Source organism: Sus scrofa, chromosome 8, assembly GCF_054392235.1.
Source record: "Sus scrofa isolate SSC_HxYL_T2T_F1_AM1 chromosome 8, Sscrofa_HxYL_maternal_Yorkshire_Landrace_v2.0, whole genome shotgun sequence".
Classification (NCBI taxonomy): domain Eukaryota; kingdom Metazoa; phylum Chordata; class Mammalia; order Artiodactyla; family Suidae; genus Sus; species Sus scrofa.
The window spans coordinates 61,399,912-61,420,143 of NC_139390.1; the positions used below are offsets into that span (position 1 = coordinate 61,399,912).

At 39.7% G+C, this 20,232-nt stretch overlaps 1 protein-coding gene across 3 annotated transcripts in view; it reads right to left on the bottom strand.

Moving 5' to 3' along the window:
• The window catches only part of LOC102165777 (uncharacterized), a 56,002-nt gene extending 36,037 nt beyond the window's left edge, over positions 1 to 19,965 (bottom strand). For 2 of the 3 annotated variants that reach the window (XM_084972294.1, XM_084972293.1), the window contains exons 1-2: positions 19,528 to 19,961; positions 18,683 to 18,846 (exon numbers count right to left, since the gene is read on the bottom strand). In XM_084972294.1, coding sequence (XP_084828420.1) covers positions 18,683 to 18,846; positions 19,528 to 19,645 — 282 coding nt within the window. In that variant the 5' untranslated portion in view covers positions 19,646 to 19,961. Of the gene's footprint in view, positions 1 to 18,682; positions 18,847 to 19,435 lie in introns of all 3 variants that reach the window. The other variant, XR_014812546.1, reaches the window with a different exon arrangement.
• Between the last annotated feature and the right edge of the window lie 267 nt (positions 19,966 to 20,232).

The following is a 20,232-nucleotide window of genomic DNA, read 5'->3' on the forward strand; positions in this document are numbered from 1 at the left end:
AGGATCCAGCTTTGTCCCTGCAGCAGCTCCAATTACAGCTGTGGCAAGGATTCAGTACCTGGACCGGGGAACTTCTGTGTGCCACAACTGCAACTCCCCCCCAAGAAAACACCTCGAACTCTGTAGACTTGTCAAAAAAAAAACAAAAGTTCCTCTGAAGGAACTGCTATTTCACAGAAATGTCCTCAAGATAATGATTGGTTTCTAAGACTTAAGAATAGGAGAATATTCAAAATCTATGCGATGCTGTGAAAGCAGTGCTCAGAGGGAAATTTATAGCAATACAGGCCTTTCTCAAAAAAGAAGAAAGATCCCAAATTGACAACTTAACCCTCCACCTAAATGAATTAGAAAAAGAAGAACAAAAAAGACCTAAAGTCAGCAGAAGGAAGGAAATTAAAAGATCAAAGAAGAAATCAATAAAATAGAGATTCAAAAAACAATAGAGAAAATTAATAAAACTAAGAGCTAGTTCTTTGAAAAGGTAAGCAAAATTGACAACCCCCTGGCCAGGCTCACTAAAAAGAGGAGAGAAAGAACTCAAATAAACACAATTATAAATGAAAAAGGAGAAATCACAATGGATACTGAAGAAATACAAAAAACCGTAAGAGAATACTATGAACAACTATACACCAACAAATTTGACAATCTGGAAGAAATGGACAATTTTCTAGAATCTTACAGCCTGCCAAAACTGAATCAAGAAGAAACAGACATAGCAACAACAACAACAACAACAACAAAAAGACAAAAAAAAAAAAAAAAAAAAAAAAAGAAGAAGAAGAAGAAACAGACCAACTGAACAGACCAATCACTAGAAATGAAATGAAGAGGTCATAAAAACACTCCCTACACATAAAAGTCCAGGACCAGATGGCTTCACAAGCAAATTCTATCAAACATATAAAGAGGAACTGGTGCCCATCCTCCTTAAACTCTTTCAAAAGGTTGAAGAAGAAGGAATACTCCCAAAGACATTCTATGATGCCACCATCACCCTCATTCCAAAACCAGACAGAGATACCACCAAAAAAGAAAACTATTGGCCAATATCATTGATGAATATAGATGCAAAAATTCTCAACAAAATCTTAGCCAACCGAATCCAACAACATACCAAAAAAATTATACACCATGACCAGGTAGGGTTCATCCCAGGTTCACAAGGATGGTTCAACATACGCAAATCAATCGTCATACACCACATTAACAAAAGAAAAGTCAAAAATCATATGAACATCTCAATAGATGCAGAAAAAGCATTTGACAAAGTCCAACATCCATTCATGATCAAGACCCTCGCCAAAGTGGGTATAGAGGGAACATTCCCGAACATAATCAAAGCCATTTATGATAAACCCACAGCAAATATAATACTCAACGGGGAAAAACTGAAAGCCTTCTCACTCAAATCTGGAACAAGACAGGGATGCCCACTCTCACCACTGCTCTTCAACATAGTGTTGGAAGTCCTAGCCACAGCAATTCGGCAAACAAAAGAAATAAAAGGCATCCATATAGGAAGAGAAGAGATCAAACTGTCACTGCATGCAGATGACATGATACTATACATAGAAAACCCTAAGGGCTCAACCCAAAATCTACTTGAACCGATTAATAAATTCAGCAAAGTAGCAGGATATAAGATTAACATTCAGAAGTCAGTCGCATTTCTGTACACCAGCAATGATATATTAGAAAAGGAATACAAAAATACAATACCTTTTAAAATTGCACCTCACAAAATCAAATACCTCGGAATACACCTGACCAAAGAGGTGAAGGACTTATATGCTGAGAACTATAAAACTTTAATCAAAGAAATCAAAGAAGATGTAAAGCAATGGAAAGATATTCCATGTTCATGGATTGGGAAAATCAATATTGTAAAAATAGCTGTACTACCCAAAGCAATCTACAGATTCAATGCAATCCTTATCAAATTATCCATGAAATTTTTCACAGAAATAAAACAAACAATCCAAAAATTTATATGGAACCACAAAAGACCCAGAATCACCAAAGCAATCCTGAGAAACAAAAACCAAGCAGGAGGCATAACTCTCCCAGACTTCAAAAAATATTACAAAGCCACAGTCATCAAAACAGTGTGGTAGTGGTATCAAAACAGACAGACCAATGGAACAGAATAGAGAACCCAGAAATAAACCCTGACACCTATGGTCAATTAATCTTTGACAAGGGAGGCAAGAACATCAAATGGGAAAAGGAAAGTCTATTCAGCAAGCATTGCTGGGAAACCTGGACAGCTGCATGCAAAGCAATGAAATTAGAACACACACTCACATCATGCACAAAAATAAACTCAAAATGGCTGAAAGCCTTAAATATAAGAAGGACACCATCAAACTCCTAGAAGAAAACATAGGCAAAACACTCTCTGACATCAACATTATGAATATTTTCTCAGGTCAGTCTCCCAAAGCAACAGAAATAAGAGAAAAAAAAAAAACCCATGGGACCTAATCAAACTGAAAAGCTTTTGCACAGCAAAGGAAACCAAAAAGAAAACAAAAAGACAACTTACAGAATGGGAGAAAATAGTTTCAAATGATGCAACTGACAAGGGCTTAATCTCTAGAATATATAAGCAACTTATACAATTCAACAGCAAAAAGCCAATCAATCAATGGAAAAATGGGCAAAAGACCTGAATAGACTGTTCTCCAAGGAAGATATACAGATGGCAAACACATAAGAAAATGCTCAACATCGCTGATTATAAGAGAAATGCAAATCAAAACAACCATAAGATACCACCTCACACCAGTCAGAATGGCCATCATTAATAAGTCCACAGATAGCAAGTGCTGGAGGGGTTGTGGAGAAAAGGGAACCCTCCTGCACTGTTGTTGGGAATGTAAACTGGTACAGCCACTAGGGAGAACAGTTTGGAGATACCTTAGAAATCTATACATAGAACTTCCATATGACCCTGCAATCCCACTCTTGGGCATATATCCGGACAAAGCTCTACTTAAAAGAGACACATGCACCCGCATATTCATTGCAGCACTATTCACAATAGCCAGGACATGGAAACAACCCAAATGTCCATCAACAAATGATTGGATTCGGAAGAGGTGGTATATATACACAATGGAATACTACTCAGCCATAAAAAAGAATGACATAATGCCATTTGCAACAACATGGATGGAACTAGAGATACTCAGTGAAATAAGTCAGAAAGACAAAGACAAATACCATGTGATATCACTTATAACTGGAATCTAATATCCAGCACAAATGAACATCTCCACAGAAAAGAAAATCATGGACTTGGAGAATAGACTTGTGGCTGCCTGAGGGGAGAGGGAGGGAGTGGGAGGGATTTGGGAGCTTGGGGTTATGAGACACAACTTAGAATAGATTTAAAGGAGATCCTGCTGAGTAGCATTGAGAACTATGTCTAGATACTCATGTTGCAACAGAACAAAGGGTGAGGGAAAAAAATGTAATGTATACATGTAAGGATAACTTGATCCCCTTGCTGTACAGTGGGAAAATAAAATAAATTTAAAAAAAGAATAGGAGAATATTCAAGATTCACCATGGAATCATGAAAGTGAGGCCAAAAAAAAGTATGTGACAGAAAAACTGCATGGAATTGAGAACTAATACATTTATGACAAGCACTACAATGGAAGAAGTCTGCTATTCAAGACTCAATTGGACTTAAAGCATCACAGAAAGAGCAGAGGCATCTGCGTTCTGTTTCCTCTCCTGCTTTGCGGAGGCGCGTGGGGAGGAGGGGGGGGACAGCCACCCTCGGCCAAGTTGGAAGCGGGTCACCCGGCTGCCAGATGCCCATCACACTAATTGGATCACCAGTCTCCTCTACATCTCTGCACAAGGATTCCAGGGCTACCCATTTCTTCTGCAGCATTAAAATTTAAGACCACCACACATACAATAAACCATAAAATATTCACATGGGCCTGTACTCAACTTCTGTCTTACACTGTAACTCCAGAATGATCCTTCAACAGCCTACATGACCACTGTAAAGGAAACCAGTACTGGAGTTCCCTTTGTGGCTCAGTGCACACAAATCTGACTAGTATCCATGAGGATGTGTGTTCCATCCCTGGCCTCTCTCAGTGGGTCAGGGATCCGGCATTGCCATGAGCTGTGGTGTAGTTTGCAGAACCAGCTCCGATTCCACGTTGCTATGGCTATGGTGTAGGCAGCTATAGCTCCAATTCAACCCCTAGCCTGGGAACCTCCATGTGCTGCAGGTGTGGCCCTAAAAAGCAAGGAAAAAAAAAAAAAAGGAACGCCAATACTAAATAGGTTTCTTGTTAAACATTTAATTTTATACTTCTGGACCACTTGCCACACTGGCGAATATTTACAGTTTGATTCAAATTGTCATCTTCCTCAAGAATTTTTTCTTGTTAATTATACAGCTCAATCATTCCAATCCGACAAATACAGAAGTCAGAGAATTTCTGCTCTAAGGATAGCAAGATTTAGTACTTTCACATTCAAAACCAAAAATGGCCTCATTAACATACATATGGTTATGTATGTATATTGAACTCTGAGAGAGCCTATGAATATTAGCATTTATAGATAATTGATTTATTTTTGGTTTTATTCTCCATTTAAAAGGTAAATTTGAGTAAATAATAGTATCAATATCCACTAATAAATGTAAAACTCTATTAAGATTTCCAAATATCCATGATGTTTAAATGAGACTTCATGTTAATATTACATTATTTGGGGGAATTCCCATGGTAGCACAGGGGGTTGAGGTTCCAGCATTGTCTCTGAGGCAGCTCAGATTTGATCCCTGGTCCAGGAACTTCCATATGTTATGGGTGCGGATACATATATTTTAAGTTACATTATTTTACTTTTTCTAAGAAAGACTCACATACACAATGGATCTTGTATTACACAGGGTTCTGGGTTACGGATAAAATAATCCACTCTGAAAGGTTTAAAGAAGGAAAGGATTTTCTACAGGTATTAGAAAGCTTATAGAATCTCTGGAAAGGTAAGTGAAATCATTTCTAAGCTAAACTCACAGGAATCACTTTGGGGAAAATGGGCAGAACCACTTGGTCTCCACCATAGTCAGGAGACCAGGGCCACTGCAGTGAACAAAGAAGCATGTGGCTTTTGCCAGTTTCTGCATCAGCAAAGCGGATGTCCCCATCCTACTCCTCCTCCAGGTATGTAATTGCAAACCAAATGTCAAGGAGATCTAAACCATATGTTGATCCCCTAAAAGAAAGTGGCGAGAGGCTGGAAAAGGTAGATTCTTATGTTATTGTTTTGTTTTGGTTAATATTCTGCATTAAGATGGTGGGGTTTACATTATAGGGAAATATAAAAATGTAGAGGTTTTTTTCCAAAAGATTTTGGGCAACCCCAGATAGCAAATGTCAACTTCAACCTCTATCAGACCTACTACAGTTTGCATGTTTTTCCTCTTTCTAGACAAATAAGTAGACTGTTATAGTGTTCCAGTCATTCTTTACTCTTTTGGCATTTTGCTTATAAGTTTTCAATTCTAGTTTCCTTCAGGTTAGTTTGAAAATTCATCATTATATTAGAGTTCAAAGCACAAACCCCAAATTATTATGTATTTCTTTAGGTCAGTATTCAATTTGCCACATGTCTTTTGCCTTTGAAGTTTTGTTAAACTCTATTCACCACTTGCCACTGCCTTTCTTAGCAGGTTGCCAAGACCCAAATGGAATATTCCTGTGTCACTTACTCCTGATAGATTGCAGTCTGGCAAAGGTGGAGCCATACATCAGGTGACAAACTGTGGAATGACCCATCCTTCTTTAGACATAGTTGAAGCTTGAAGAAAGAAAGAAAGAAAGAAAGAAAGAAAGAAAGAAAGAAAGAAAGAAAGAAAGAAAGAAAGAAAGGAAGGAAGGAAGGAAGGAAGGAAGGAAGGAAGGAAGGAAGGAAGAACGAAGGAAGGAAGGAAGAACGAAGGAAGGAAGGAAAGGAAGGAAGGAAGGAAGGAGAAATAAAGAAATAAAAGCCTAGGAGTTCCCGTCGTGGCGCAGTGGTTAACGAATCCAACTAGGAACCATGAGGTTGCAGGTTCGGTCCCTGCCCTTGCTCAGTGGGTTAAGGATCCGGTGTTGCCATGAGCTGTGGTGTAGGTCACAGAAGCAGCTCGGATCCCGCGTTGCTGTGGCTCTGGTGTAGGCTGGTGGCTATGGCTCTGATTAGACCCCTAGCCTGGGAACCTCCATATGCCACGGAAGCAGCCCAAGAAATGGCAAAAAGACAAAAAGACAAAAAAAAAAAAAAAAAAAAAAAGAAAAAGAAAAGAAAAAGAAAAAGAAATAAAAGCCTAGAAAAGGCCTAAAGGAAAAAGATTATGAAGCTCTAGAGTTAGCTCAGATTCCTTCCATGTTTCTGATAACCAAAACAAGAGTAGATTTTATGTGATCTCCAAAATCTAGTCCTGCTTTATGTGGTAGATGTTGGTAGTTAAAATCTTCTATAGCAGGAAGTTCCCGTTGTGGCTCAGAGGGTTAAGAACCCAACATAGGATGCACTTTGATCCATGAGGACATGGGTTCAATCCCTGGCCTCGCTCAGTGGGTTAAGGATCTAGCATTGCTGTGAGCTGTGGTGTAGGTCATGGACCTGGCTCAGATCCCATGGTTGCTGTGGCTGTGGTGTAGGCTGGCAGCTGCAGCTCCAATTCTACCCCTAGCCTGGGAACCTCCATATGCCACAGGTGTGGCCTTAAAAAAAAAAAAAAAAATCCATATCTGGCTTCATGAGAATCTGTATGATCCCAATAGAGCAAAACTCGTCCTATGGAAGGAAGGAGACATTGATACAATGGGCATGGTCTTCCCAAGATTTGTGAAGCCTGTAGTTAGGCCCTCCTCTGTGAATTTGATAAGGAATCCTTCTGAACCTAGCTTGCCCAGCCAAACAGTTAGGATAAACCAAGGACCAGATATTGAAAATCTGATGGTTTCCAGGAGCCCTTTACTGGAAGACACTTGAGGTGGAAAGTTCAAGCATGCTTTTTTTTCTCTTCCAAAGTATTAGGTTTTAATATGCATTAATATTGCATCTGCCTGCTATCATTGAGAAGGAGCTGTGAAGTGGCTACTAAATCTTTAAAATGTCTGCATTTTTAAAAGGTCTAAAAACAAAGATATGTTTAAAACCCGTACCTCATACCACATACAAAGATGAATTAAAAAAAAAATGGATCAATGATGTAAATATAAGACCTGAAAATATTGTACCAAACCTTCACAGCTTTGGATTTGGTAATAGATTCTTAGATACAACACACAAATGGCAGTAGAAAAAAGGAAATTGGCCTTTATCAAAACTTTTTGCATCAAAGGACATTATCAAAGGAAGTGAAAAGACAACCTACGGAATGGGAGAAAATATTTGTAAATCACATATTTGACAGGGGTTTAATATTCAAAATATATAAAGAACCCCCAACTCTATAACAAAAAACAAACCAGCAATGGACTTGAATAGACATTTCTCCAAACAAGATGTACAAATGGCCATGAAATGGTACATGAAAAGATACTTAACATCCTTAGTCACTGGGGAAATGCAAATCAGACACAGAATGCAATACCACTTCATACCTACAAGCATGGCAATAATACCAGCAGCAGCAGTAGTAGAAAATAAGTATTGATGAGGGTGTGAAGAAATTGGAATCCTTGCTGGCAGCAATGTAAATGCTGTAGCTGCTGCAGAAAACAGCATAGCAATTACTCAAAAAGCTACAGAATTATCATAGGACCAGCAATCCCACTCTTACATAATCCCTTCCTTGACAACCACTCATTTCCTTTCCCTATAGTTTTGCCTTCTGTGATATCATATAGATAGAATCAGATGTTATTTTTGTGTCTGGCTTTAGCAAAATGCATCTAAGATCATCCCTGTCTTATGTGAATCAACAGCTTGTTTCTTTTTACTCTTCAGTTTATTTCATTGGACAGATCTATCAGTTTGCTTATCCATTCACCTCTTGAAGGATACTTGTAAAATAATCCTGAATTTTCCCTTTTCATTATAAAATAATTGAAATTCCTTTTAATTCCTAAATGAATATAGCTTTGTGTTAATATTTTAATTTTTAAATATTTGATGTTTATGACTATAGACTAAATTTGCTATTTATAAGAACACTTGATTAACTAAAAGACCTCATTTTCTGACCTGCTGGTAACAGTTCTCTATAATGGCCACTTGATTAAAAACTTTTTAATGTGTTTAAAACCTTAAGTATCAACTTCTACATGTTACAACCCTATCTTTGAAGTTTTTAATGTGAATTTAACCATTTTAAGTAAACAAACAGTTTGGTGATATTAATTACATCCACACTGTTGTGCAACCATCACCACTGTTTCCAAATCTTTTCTGTCACCCCATTTAGAATCTCTGTGACTATTAAGTAACAACTCTCCATTGCTCCTAACCCTAGGTCCCTGGCAAGCACTGTTGTATTCTCTACTGCATGAGTTTGACCCCTCTAGCCTGTTCTTTGACTGACTTATTTCATTTAGCATCATGCCCTCAAGGTTCATCCATACTGTTATGTGTATCAGAACTTTGTTTCTTTTGAAGGTTAAATAACATTCCATTGTATGGATACCCCACAACTTCTTTATCCATTCCTTTTTTTTTTTTTTTTTTTTTTTTTTTTTTGTCTTTTTGCTATTTCTTTGGGCCGCTCCCGCAGCATATGGAGGTTCCCAGGCTAGGGGCCGAATCGGACCTGTAGCCACTGGCCTACGCCAGAGCCACAGCAACGCGGGATCCAAGCCGCGTCTGCTGCCTACACCACAGCTCATGGCAACGCCAGATCATCAACCCACTGCGCAAGGGCAGGGACCAAACCCGCAACCTCATGGTTCCTAGTCGGATTCGTTAACCACTGTGCCACGACAGGAACTCCTATCCATTCATTTATTGATGGATGTTTAGATTATTTCCACATCTTGGCTATTGTAAATAATGCTGCAATGAACATAGGAATGCTAATATCTCTTCAAAGACCTGACTTCAACTCTTTTGGGAAAAAAAATCAGATGTTGGACTGTTTGATCATATGGCAGTTCTATTTTTAGGTTTTTTGGGGGGTTTTGTTTTTTGGTTTTGGGGGGTTTTTTAGGCCCCTCCATACTGTTTTCCAAAGTAGTTATACCATTTTACATTCCCACCAATAGCATACATGGATTCTAATTTTTCCACATCCTTGCCAATACTTGCCTTTTGATTTTTTGATAACAGCTCTCCTAACAGGTGTGCGGTTATAGTTTATTGCGGTTTAATTTGCATTTTCCTCACTATTAGTGATCTTAAGCATCTATTCATATGCCTGTTGGCATTTGTATGTCTTCTTTGGCGACATGTTCCCTTTCCATTTTTTAATCTGGCTACTTGTTTCTTTGCTATTGGGTTGTAGCAGTTTCTGACATGTTTTAGATATTAAGCTCTTCTCAGATGAATGCTTTGCAAATATTACCTCTCATTCCATTGGTTGTCTTTTCATTCTGTTAATTATTTCCTTTGATGTGCAAAAGGCTTTTAGTTTGATACAGTCCCACTGTTTTTGCTTTTGTTATCTGTGCTTTTGTCATATCAATGAAACAATTGCCAAGATCAGTGGCATGATGGAACACAATTCCCCTCACAATAACATCAAAAAGAAAATACTTAGGGAAGTTCCTTTGTGGCATAGCAGGTTAAGGATCCGGTGTTGCCATAGCTATGGCACAGGCTGTAACTGCAGCTCAGGTTCAATCCTTGACCCAGGAACGTCCACATGCCATAGTATGGGGGAAAAAAAGAGAGAGAGAGAGAGACAGAGAGAGAGAAAGAAAAGAAAGACAAGAAATAAAGAAAGGAAAAGACAAGATAAGACAAGACTTAGAGATAAACTTAACTAAAGAGGTAAAAGATCTGTACACTGAAAACTTTAAAGCATTGATGAAATTAAAGAAGATACAAACAAACGGAAACAGATCTGATGCTCATGGATTGGAAGACTTAATACTATTTAAACTTCCATACTACCCAAAGCAAAAAATTCATTTAATCCCTATCAAATTCCAAACAGCTTTTTCTGGTATAAACAGAAAAACATTCTAAAATTCACATGGAACCACAAAAAACACTAAATAGCCAAAACAATCTTGAGAAAGAAGAACAAAACTTCCTGACTTCAAAGTATATTACAAAGTTAATTAAAACAATATAGTACTGGCATAAACACAGATATAGACCAACTAAACAGAAGAGAGAGCCCAGAAATGAATCCACTCATATGTGGTCACCTGATCCTCAACAAGAGTGCAAAACAGGGAAAGGATAGTCTCTTCAACAAATGGTGTTGAGAAAACTGGATGTCCACATGCAAGAGAAGGAAATTGGACTCTTATCTTACACCACACACAAAAACCAATTCAAAATGGATTAAGGACTTAAATGTAAGACCTGAAACTGTAAAACTCCTAGAAGAAAACATAGCAAAAACGTCGTAATATTGGTTTAACCAGTGATTTCATGGATAAATAACTTTGTATAACAGAGTTTTGATACTCTTAGGCTGAAGACAAAACACTCTATTCTAGGTGGTAAACATGTATCTTACAGGTCCAGATTACAATTCTATAACAACTTTACATATACTAGAGGTGAACCAATAACTAAATAGAGTATAGATAATGACAGGTTTCTATCTGTGGGAGAAAGACGTTTCAAACAAGCATAAACACTTGTTAGCTCTATGTTGAGAGGGCCCAAAAGTAAGGACTCTCCAAGCTGTAATAAGAATACCTAGAGGACAGATTTTGGTTTCCAAGTACCATTCTCCAATAAAAGGAACTATATTTTGTAAAGAATGGCTGGTTTGGGGGTTAGGGTACAGAATAATATAAGATAAGCCTGGTGAATTTTACAGTGCTAGAAAGTAAGTTGGTGCTAACAATAATAAACAAAATAAAAATAAAATAAATACAAAGATGTGTGTTTGTCAAAAGGACACATGAGCCAGTCCACAAGAGCCAGGGCTGCAATAATTTGGGCAATATAATAAATAATGACAATTATGAATTTTAACCCAAAGAATAAAATAAATATCCATAAGGCAATAAATATCAATGAGACCATACTGATATAAATATACAAGTGAATGGATGAACTAAAAGGGGGAATTCTTCCTAACAGAAGAATTAAAAGTGCAGAAAGAATGAGGAAAATAGCACATCACCATGAGAGTACCAAGGCAGTAACTGCTGCAGGCAAGATCCCTGACTAGATCCCTCACTAGAGCTGGTTAGCTGAAGTTTAAAGAGAAACAGAGTATCCAGATTGCTGACAAGTATCTCCCATAAAGTATTTATTCACAACTGTGGTGGCTTTAACATAGGGACACTGTTTTCTTAAACACTCCTCCCTCTGGAAGATGGACCTTAATTCCCTGCACCGGACCTAATGCCAGGGGCTGGACAGAGTAACTCACTTCCAAAGGACAGGAGGTGGGAAGGGACATTCTGCAGAGAACCCAGGCAAATGCCACCTCACCAAGCGGTCAAGGGTAAGTCACCAGTCATAAGACACGCTGAGGCCACGCACCCAAAATCTATAACCTCCGTCTCACCAAGAGGAAAAAGTAAACCCAAACTGAAGGACAGTTTCTACGAAACTTCGAACCAGTCCTCTTCAAAGGTATCACGGAAATAAAAGACAAGAGAAAAACTAAGGAACTCTCACCAATTGAAGGGGAGTGGGGAAACAGAAACACTAAAAGCACTGTACTCTCCTGATTCGAATCTTGGAACAGAAAAAAATCAGTGGAAATACTGGGGAAATCGAAGTAGTCTGCAGCTTAGTTATGAGTATATGTTGAACCAATGTTAATTTCTTAGTTTAGGTCCCTGTTCCAGGGCTGCAGAGACATGAGCATTCAGGGTGGGGGTAGGCAGAGACTGCACTGGAACTGCCTATACTCTGCAATTTTTCCTAGAGAAAGCTTAAAAATGTTTTAGCTTCAGCTAAACACTTACACCCAGTAACCTGAAAGAAATAGGTCTCATTCCTGGGTAAGTGAAACCCAAAATAAAGGCAAATCAGCAGTAACCACTTATTCTCATTCACCCATGCAATCTGATTGTCTATATTTTCCAAACTCTCTCATAGTATGCATGTGATTCATTAAAAGTGGGTAAATATCTATTTTTTTACAATTTCAGGAACACACTTCTGTATTTAAAATAGATCACATGAGAAAGATAAATTTAACTTAAATCATGTTTACTTTTTCCAAGTTGTAAGTTCACTTGGAACTTGAAACAACAGTTGGGGACTGTCTGTAACCAGACAAGAATTTCTGTCAAGCTCAAAGTTATAAGAACTTACAAGGCTATGATACTGACTCATGCTAAAATGGTTAAGGGGATTCAAGGCATTGTCAGAAGCACAGAAAACAGTGAGTTTTAGAAATGTCTGAGGCCAAAGATAATGAACACTTGTAATATAGCATTTTAGTTTTTAGGACACTCTGAAATGCTTCGTATCTTAAAATGTTTAAAAATCAATACCTCTTTTTACTTTATGGATGGTTTACAAAACCTCCTTTAGAGGCTAAAAAACAACAACTATAAATCCAATTTACCTAAATATATTAAAATTTTAATGAAAGTAAAGAAAGTCCATCTGATCTCTTGGAGACAGAAATTCATACCTACATAATGGATCACTTTGAAGTTCATTCAAAGATTAGTAAACTAAAATTATAAAAAAAATTTTTTTAATAGGCATAAATAAATTTATATTTAAAATCAAATATTTGTTGAGCACATACTTCAAACACGACACACTGTAGGAACTCTATGAATACTATTTCATTAATATACGAAATAAAGATTGCTTAAGTTGACCAAGAGAAAATTTTGTACAAAAAATAGTACAACCATCTTTACTTAATCCCATTCTGTTTTCTTCTCCTTCTCCTTCCTCAGCCAACCCTGAGGCATGTGGAATTTCCCAGGCCAGGAATTGAATCAGACAGAGCTGCAGCTGCCGACCTATACCACAGCCACTGCCATGCCAGATCTGAGCTGCATCTGTGACCTACACCACAGCTCTTGGCAGTGCTGGATCCTTAACCCACTGAGCCAGGCCAGGGGTCAAACCCGAATCCTCATGGACATTAGCTGGATTCATCTCCACTGCATCACCACGAGAACTCCCCCTTTCTGTTTTCTAAAGACTTAAAATTAAGGCAAGGATCAGGAGAGTAGAAATACAAGAAAAATAATTTGGCATGATGTTTTTAGAGTGTTAACCTGTATTTGCTTAATAGAATAAAAGCATTAGTAATAACACTTGAATAATACATATTAGAAACAAAAATTTATTTGCCTCTCTGAGATTTTCTTGGCTTCTTTGCTTAGGTTGAATGAACAAAAATGTTTTCTGCCTTTCGAAAGCTTTGCTCTGTAAAATAAATTGTATTTACACTGAATACATCCTACCTGCCCTCATGGACACAGCTTCTTCTAAAATTCTGGAAAGGATGTATGGCCTGGGTAACATAGTGTTAATGTTTATGTAATATTCACTTCTAACTCTGAAGATAAACTTTGTCCCAAATACTTTAAGAGTTACTTAAAACAACTGAGGTACCAAGTCCTGTTATAGACAAGTCTATGAGAACTGAGACAACAGGATCATGACAGCAAATTGACAGATGTTTGTATGAGGAGGTGATATTTCTTGTTAAAAGTCACCCTGTGAATGTAGCTTTTACTCTCAGGTCAACTCAGCTGACTAGAGATCAAATTCAACAAACAGACTCCATGAACCCACACAAAAGGGTCAAGAGGATTTGTTTTTTTTTTTTATCTAGGGGAGTCAGCTTCAAAACAGTGTTACTGACTGAGGGTTAGCCTCTACTGTGAAATACAACTCAGTTCAGTGTTTATTTATCCCAATCCACCAACTTTTTAGTTCAGGTTTTGGGCATCAACATGAAAAAGGATGACCTCCAGCCAAATCTTGATATCAATTTACTCTTCACGTCCTACAGCCAACACTGAAAATCTGAATTTTACTTACTGAATAAGTAAGATACTCTGGACTTATTCTAATAGCTAGTTTGTTCTTATGAGCAGTAATAACAACAGTTCATTGAGCATTTATTATGTAGCAGGCACCATTGCAAGTACTTTACTCGCATTAACTCATGAAAGCAGTTTGCATTTTTTCACTTCCTATGTAAGGAAGAAACTCTCTAGCTATTTAACATGCCTATGCCTGACACAGGGAATACACTGACTTAATTCTTCTGGTTTTTAGTAGCTCTTTTTAAAAAAGGGATGAGTGACAGCACTGCCACAGTCTACCCAAGCAGTACAACAGAGACACAACACGTAATCCCTGAGTCAAGGCCCCGTGCTCCACTACCCCTCATGCCTGTGCTGGGAACAGAGTGAAGCACATCAGCGCTCCAGCACAGATGGCCCTGTTCTAACAGGATCTACTAAGAGAATTCACGTGTGCTCATGAAAAATGAACTTTTACCCTATAATCTCTGCATATGAATGCCAGCAACCAGAAGAAAATTATTACTGATAGGATTAACATAAAACAATTTAATTATACCAAATTTTTAAAAGAAAGTAGGAATTCCCACTGTGGTGCAAAGTTTAAGAATCCGACTGCAATGGCTCAGGTTGTTTCAGAGGCATAGGTTCAATCCCTGGGCTGGTGCAGTGGGTAAAAAGATCTGGTGTTGCTACAGCACAGGTCACAGCTGTGGCTCTGATTCAGTCCCTAGCCTGGGAGCTTCTTTCTGCCTAAGGTGCAGAAAGAAAAAAAAAGAGAAAGAGGGAGGGAGGGAAGAAGGCAGAAAGAAAAGCAGGCAGGCAGAAGAAAGTGAAGGTTTTATTTTATGTCAATATATTCCCCAAAGATATATAAGAATACTCTATTAGGTACTCTATTAGGCATAAGAAACTGTAATTTGGGAATTAACTTTTACCCTGTGATAGACTGCATATATAAACAAACAAATTATTTTTGATATTGAATATATTAAAATTTAGAACTAGCCTATAAAACACATATCATTATGAAAAGAGTGAATACATACATATGCATATAAAAAAATGGAGGAAAATCCACCAAAATGTCACAAACGATCATCTGTCATCTTGGAGATGGCATTTTTGGTCATTTTTTTGCTTCTTTTTAATCTTTCTATAATTTCCTACACTTAACCTGTATTACTTTTATTTCAAATTTTTAAAAATAGCTGTAATTTTTTCTGATGGTGAGAATATTTAAATTTAAAATTTCTATTGAAATTCTGCCCACCAGAGTTATACTTGGATGCATTCTAGAGCCGTCTTGGTGTCTCTCCTGTGTTTCTGTGTGGGTGTGTGAATAAGTAGTCACAAATGTACATATCTGCATGCAGAAAGAAATATACATCATTTCATAAAGATAAAATTATTCTATTTTGTGGCTCAATTTTTTTCTTCAATGGTATACCATTTACTTTCTACATGTACACAGTGATTTTTAATAGCTGCATCCTACTCCATTATATGATTTATCAGTTACACCTCAGCACCCAGTTTAGACATCACTTCCTTAGAAAGCTTTCATTTCCTCCTTAAGGCCGAGTTCAGCTCCCTCAGGGGCACTCCAGCCATACTCTATACCCTGGGCTCTGCACTCAGCAAATGTCAGCCAACTGCCTTCTTTTCTCAACCATAAGGGACAGTCTATGTCTGACTGACTGTGGGCCCCATGCCTACTGTGATGCCCAATAAAGTACTGCTGAAATATTAGTTGTTTCCTTTTTAAAAAAAAAACACCATAATAGGATCAACGTTCGCCCATACAAATTTGTGCACTTATCCAATTATTCCCCTGGCATATATTTCTAAAACTGGAATTGCAGAGATAAAGGTATATACATTTTGGATTGTAATAAATATTGCCAAATGCCCTACACAATCTCTGAAGAAATTTACATTCCCATCACCAACAGCTGAAAGTGTCCACTTCTGCATATCTTCAAAATACTGAGTACTATCATCCTTATTTTTTAAACTTTAACTAAAGTGATATCACTATTCATCACTTTTACAACTGGAAAAAAAACTTTAAGATAGTACAGGTTTGTTATTCTTTTTTTTTTTTTCTTTTCTTTTTTTTTTTTTCTTTTCTTTTTTTTTTGGCTACACCCACAGCATGCCTAGGTTCCCTGGTCAGGGACAGACCCTCACCGAGCTGCTGCAGTGACAACACCAGATCCTTAACCCACTGTACCACAAGAGAACTCCAGGTTTTGCTATTCTTAAAAATAGACAGCTATTAATGAAGATGCAGTTAAAAACACTAAATAAGTTATATTTAGAGTAATTGCTCATGTTGAATAAGAGTTCATTTGCTGAATGGTTCTTTATGTTCAAGTAAAATAGTGCCCATTCTTCTGCTCAACTCTTTTCAAGTACCTGAAGGAGAGACGAGATAAATATAGAGGAAAATGTAAATGATAATGCTTATGTGATAGAGAAAATGTGCAGGAAAACCAGCTAATGTAGAGCTCAACCCACTGCAGTAGGATGTACACAGTTTAACAGGCAAGTTAGGAGCTGGGGAAAAACCCTAAGGCATGGCTTCAGGAAACAAGATGAGTTCCCATCGTGGCTCAGGGGTAACAAATCCAACTAGTGTCCATGAGGATGTGGGTTCAATCCACCCACTGTTCTCGCTCAGTGAGTTAAGGATCCAGCAGTGCTGTGAGCTGTGATGTAAGTCACAGACACAGCTCAGATTCCATGTTGCTGTGGCTGTGGTGTAGGCCAGGGAGCTGCAGCTCCAATTCAACTCCTAACCTGGGAACTTCTATATGCCACGGGTGTGGTCCTAAATAAAAGACAAAAAAAAAAAAAAAAAAAAAAGAAGAAGAAGAAGAAAGAAAGAAAGAAAAAAGGTGAAATTGAGAACTTTACTGAGGAGGCGGTATATGCTGCTCTGACAAATGAAGTTGAAAGATGCTGTCTTGCTGTTCTAGAATTTTATTTCCAAAAGCTTATTGCTTATCATTTATCGCATTTCCTAAAGCTTACTGTTCACAGGAATGCTTACTAGTACCCCAAACTCAGTGTGTCCAAAAGAAAACTAATATTCTTCCTCTCTTCCCCGTAGGATGCTTAATTTTGGATCCAGGCCATGATACTATATCTAGACTTGCCCTGTTCAGTATGTAAATACAGCTCATACAAACTGAGATGGGCTGGAAGTAAAATATTCACTGGATTTCAAAGAGTTAGCATAAAACAGAATACAAAATTCTTATAATTTTTATACAGATTATCTGTTGAAATGACCATATTTTAGAGTCACTGAGATGAAAACATATTGTTTTTATTTTTATTCTTTTTATGGCTACATCTGTTTCTGGGCCACAGATTGAATCTGGGTCACAGCTTCCACCTTCACAACTGCAGCAACACTGGGTCCTTTAACCCACTGCACCAGGCTGGGACTGAACCCACACCTCCACAGTGACCCAAACCACTTCAGTCAAATTCTTAACCCACTGTGCCACAGTGGGAACTCCTTAAAAACATATTCTTAAAAAGTAATTTCACCTGTTTGTTTCCTCACCCCTCAACCCTGCCACTTTTTAAAACTGTGGCCGCTGGGAGTTGATGTGTGTGGCTCATATTTATGGCTTATATTCTATTTCTATTGCTCAGCAATGATCTAGACCATGGAGACCAAGTTGTGCCCTGAGAATCCTCCAGAAGGGAGCAAAGAAACAAGGGAGAAAGGAGCTCGCTGGGAACTGTGTTTGCCTTGATCTCTGAGCCAATGAAGAGGATTTCCAGGCATTAGCAAAGATGAGAAAACTAGTTATTGAACACCAGACGATGGAGAATTCGGCCTCTCCCTAGGTATCTCCCTGCTGCTCTCGCCAGAACCTGCAGTGTGGTGCCTCCCAACATCTAAATGTGTCTGGGTGGGACTAGGAAGCAGCAACTGGGGCCAAAGGGTTAAAACAGGAAAGGGTGTATCCTGTGGCCAGGAGTGACCAATAAAGAACCAAGAGGACCATGAACGTGATGGGTGCATGCCCAGCTGACTCCTTTTCGAGTGCCAGCCTGAGCTCTGAGTTTGGGTGGAGAGTTTTGTTATGTTTTATTTCTGTTGTGCATTTCGAGGTTGGCATCACTCCCTCGCAGGGCTTCCTTTAACCCTAACAAAACCCCAGGTTGTCCCAATCCCAAAGATTGCCTGAATCTCAACAGAATTTGCCATGGGCCATGGAACCTAGGCCTTGGATGCCACAGCTGTCATTCACATCCAGCTTTGTGTCCATCTCCTGTCCTATGCAGATGGCAGCCTGGCCCAGTTACGTCACCTTCCCTCCTGCTCTTATCCCGTGGAAACTGCCACACGCCTTATGCTCAGGCCCAGCTACTGCACAGCTGAAGCCCTTGAACACTAAGGTCTTTTTCAACCTTCTGTTACTAAAACAAAAAGCAGCAGTTGCCTGGAGCCAGAAAGGGGCTTAAGAAACTTTGGGGAGGAATGCATACTTGCATTAATTTGTTTGTGGGGTGGTTTACAGGAATAAGCCTATACTCACCTCAGCCTGATCCCACGGGCAGCCACAGAGCATGACTGCCACTGCAAAGCTGTTCCACCTGAGGCAAAGAGGCCCCTCCTTCGCTACCAACCACACCTGAAGGCCTCTTGGGGTATGACCACCTTGGCAGTTCCTGGTGAGGCTGCGCCCATCAGCCAGGGCACCTGCTGAGAGAACGTGCAGCTGGGAGCTGTTGGCAGCCTATACTCAAAGCAGCTGGAGAATGGGGCCACCTATCTACTGAAAAACCGTGTTTCGGTTTGCTCACCTGTAAAATGGGGCTAATGATAGCAGCTACTTCATAAACTTGTCAAAACTAAATAATAATGCATCCAAGGAACCAGAATAGCACTTTGTATTAAGCAATATATGTAATTCACTTAGAATCACACACGGCACATAGTACATGCTCAACAAATATCATAATTTCGTTGTAGCTGGTGTGTCCTCAATGATGCCCACAGCAGTCTCATTGCCCAGGTGAAGGCCCAATGCCCTAAAGAGCTGCAAACCCAGAAGCAAGATTTTTTTCACCATTACTTAAGGGCCATGGAAAGATGTCACATCTAGGTGACTGCCTAGACAGACAGACACATCCATTTTATCTGACATTTTCCCCAAGTTCAAAATAAAGCAAGGATATCCTTTCTGTGGTTCTCCTTCAAGAGCAGGGATGGTACTTTTTGCTTGTGTGAGAGCCCTCAGTAGAAGGTCTGCCCCTAGCTGTGATCGGAAAACAAAACCTTTTCTCACCTGTACTGTGTGACCCCAGTCCTGAAACCAGGGTCCTCTTCAGGCAACACAAAGTTCCCACAGGTACACCCCATCCTTGGACCATCACTTACAGTCTTGGGCGGGGGCCAGTTCTCTGATTCTTGCGTCTCCTTGAAGCAAGTACAGAGCGCAGGCTCTTCCTTTCGTCCTCTCTCCCAGTTTTGGAAACCACATTAGCCCCTCTGACATCCGACAAGAGAGATGGGTCAGCAGCGCCCAGACAGGGTTCCCAGGACCGGGAAGCCCTGCCGTCGGACTCGAGGAGGGGGCAGGCTTCGCTGAGCAGCCGGTTACCCGGGGTCCCGGCTTCTCGGGATCGGCACACCTAGGGTGGCCACCGTCGGAGACGCAGCCCTGGCGGCTGTGACCTTTTCATGCCCAGGGTCGGTCCGCAGACGTGCGCCAGGACCCGGGCAGCCCCGTCGGAGCCTTTCCCTCGGCCCGCTGGGCATGGCCAGGGAACCCGCGACCTGGTCCAAGGCGTGCCCCTGGGCTAGCAGCCCCCGCCCGCGCCAGGAAGGAGGACGCGGGGTGGGGTCGAGATAGGCCCCGCCCCGCCCGCCTCTGGCCCCGCCTCTCCGACGCAGACCCTTTAGACTTTCCGCTGGCGCTACTCAAAGTGGGAGCGCTCCCAGAATGGGGGCAGGGGGGAAAGGGAGGAGTATGGGGTGATGGGAGGAATGGAGGCGGGGAGGGGATGGAGGCGGGGAGGGGAGGGGATGGGAGCTCAAGCCAGGAGCTGCGGCTGGAATGGAAAATGAGGGCAAGGAGTAGGG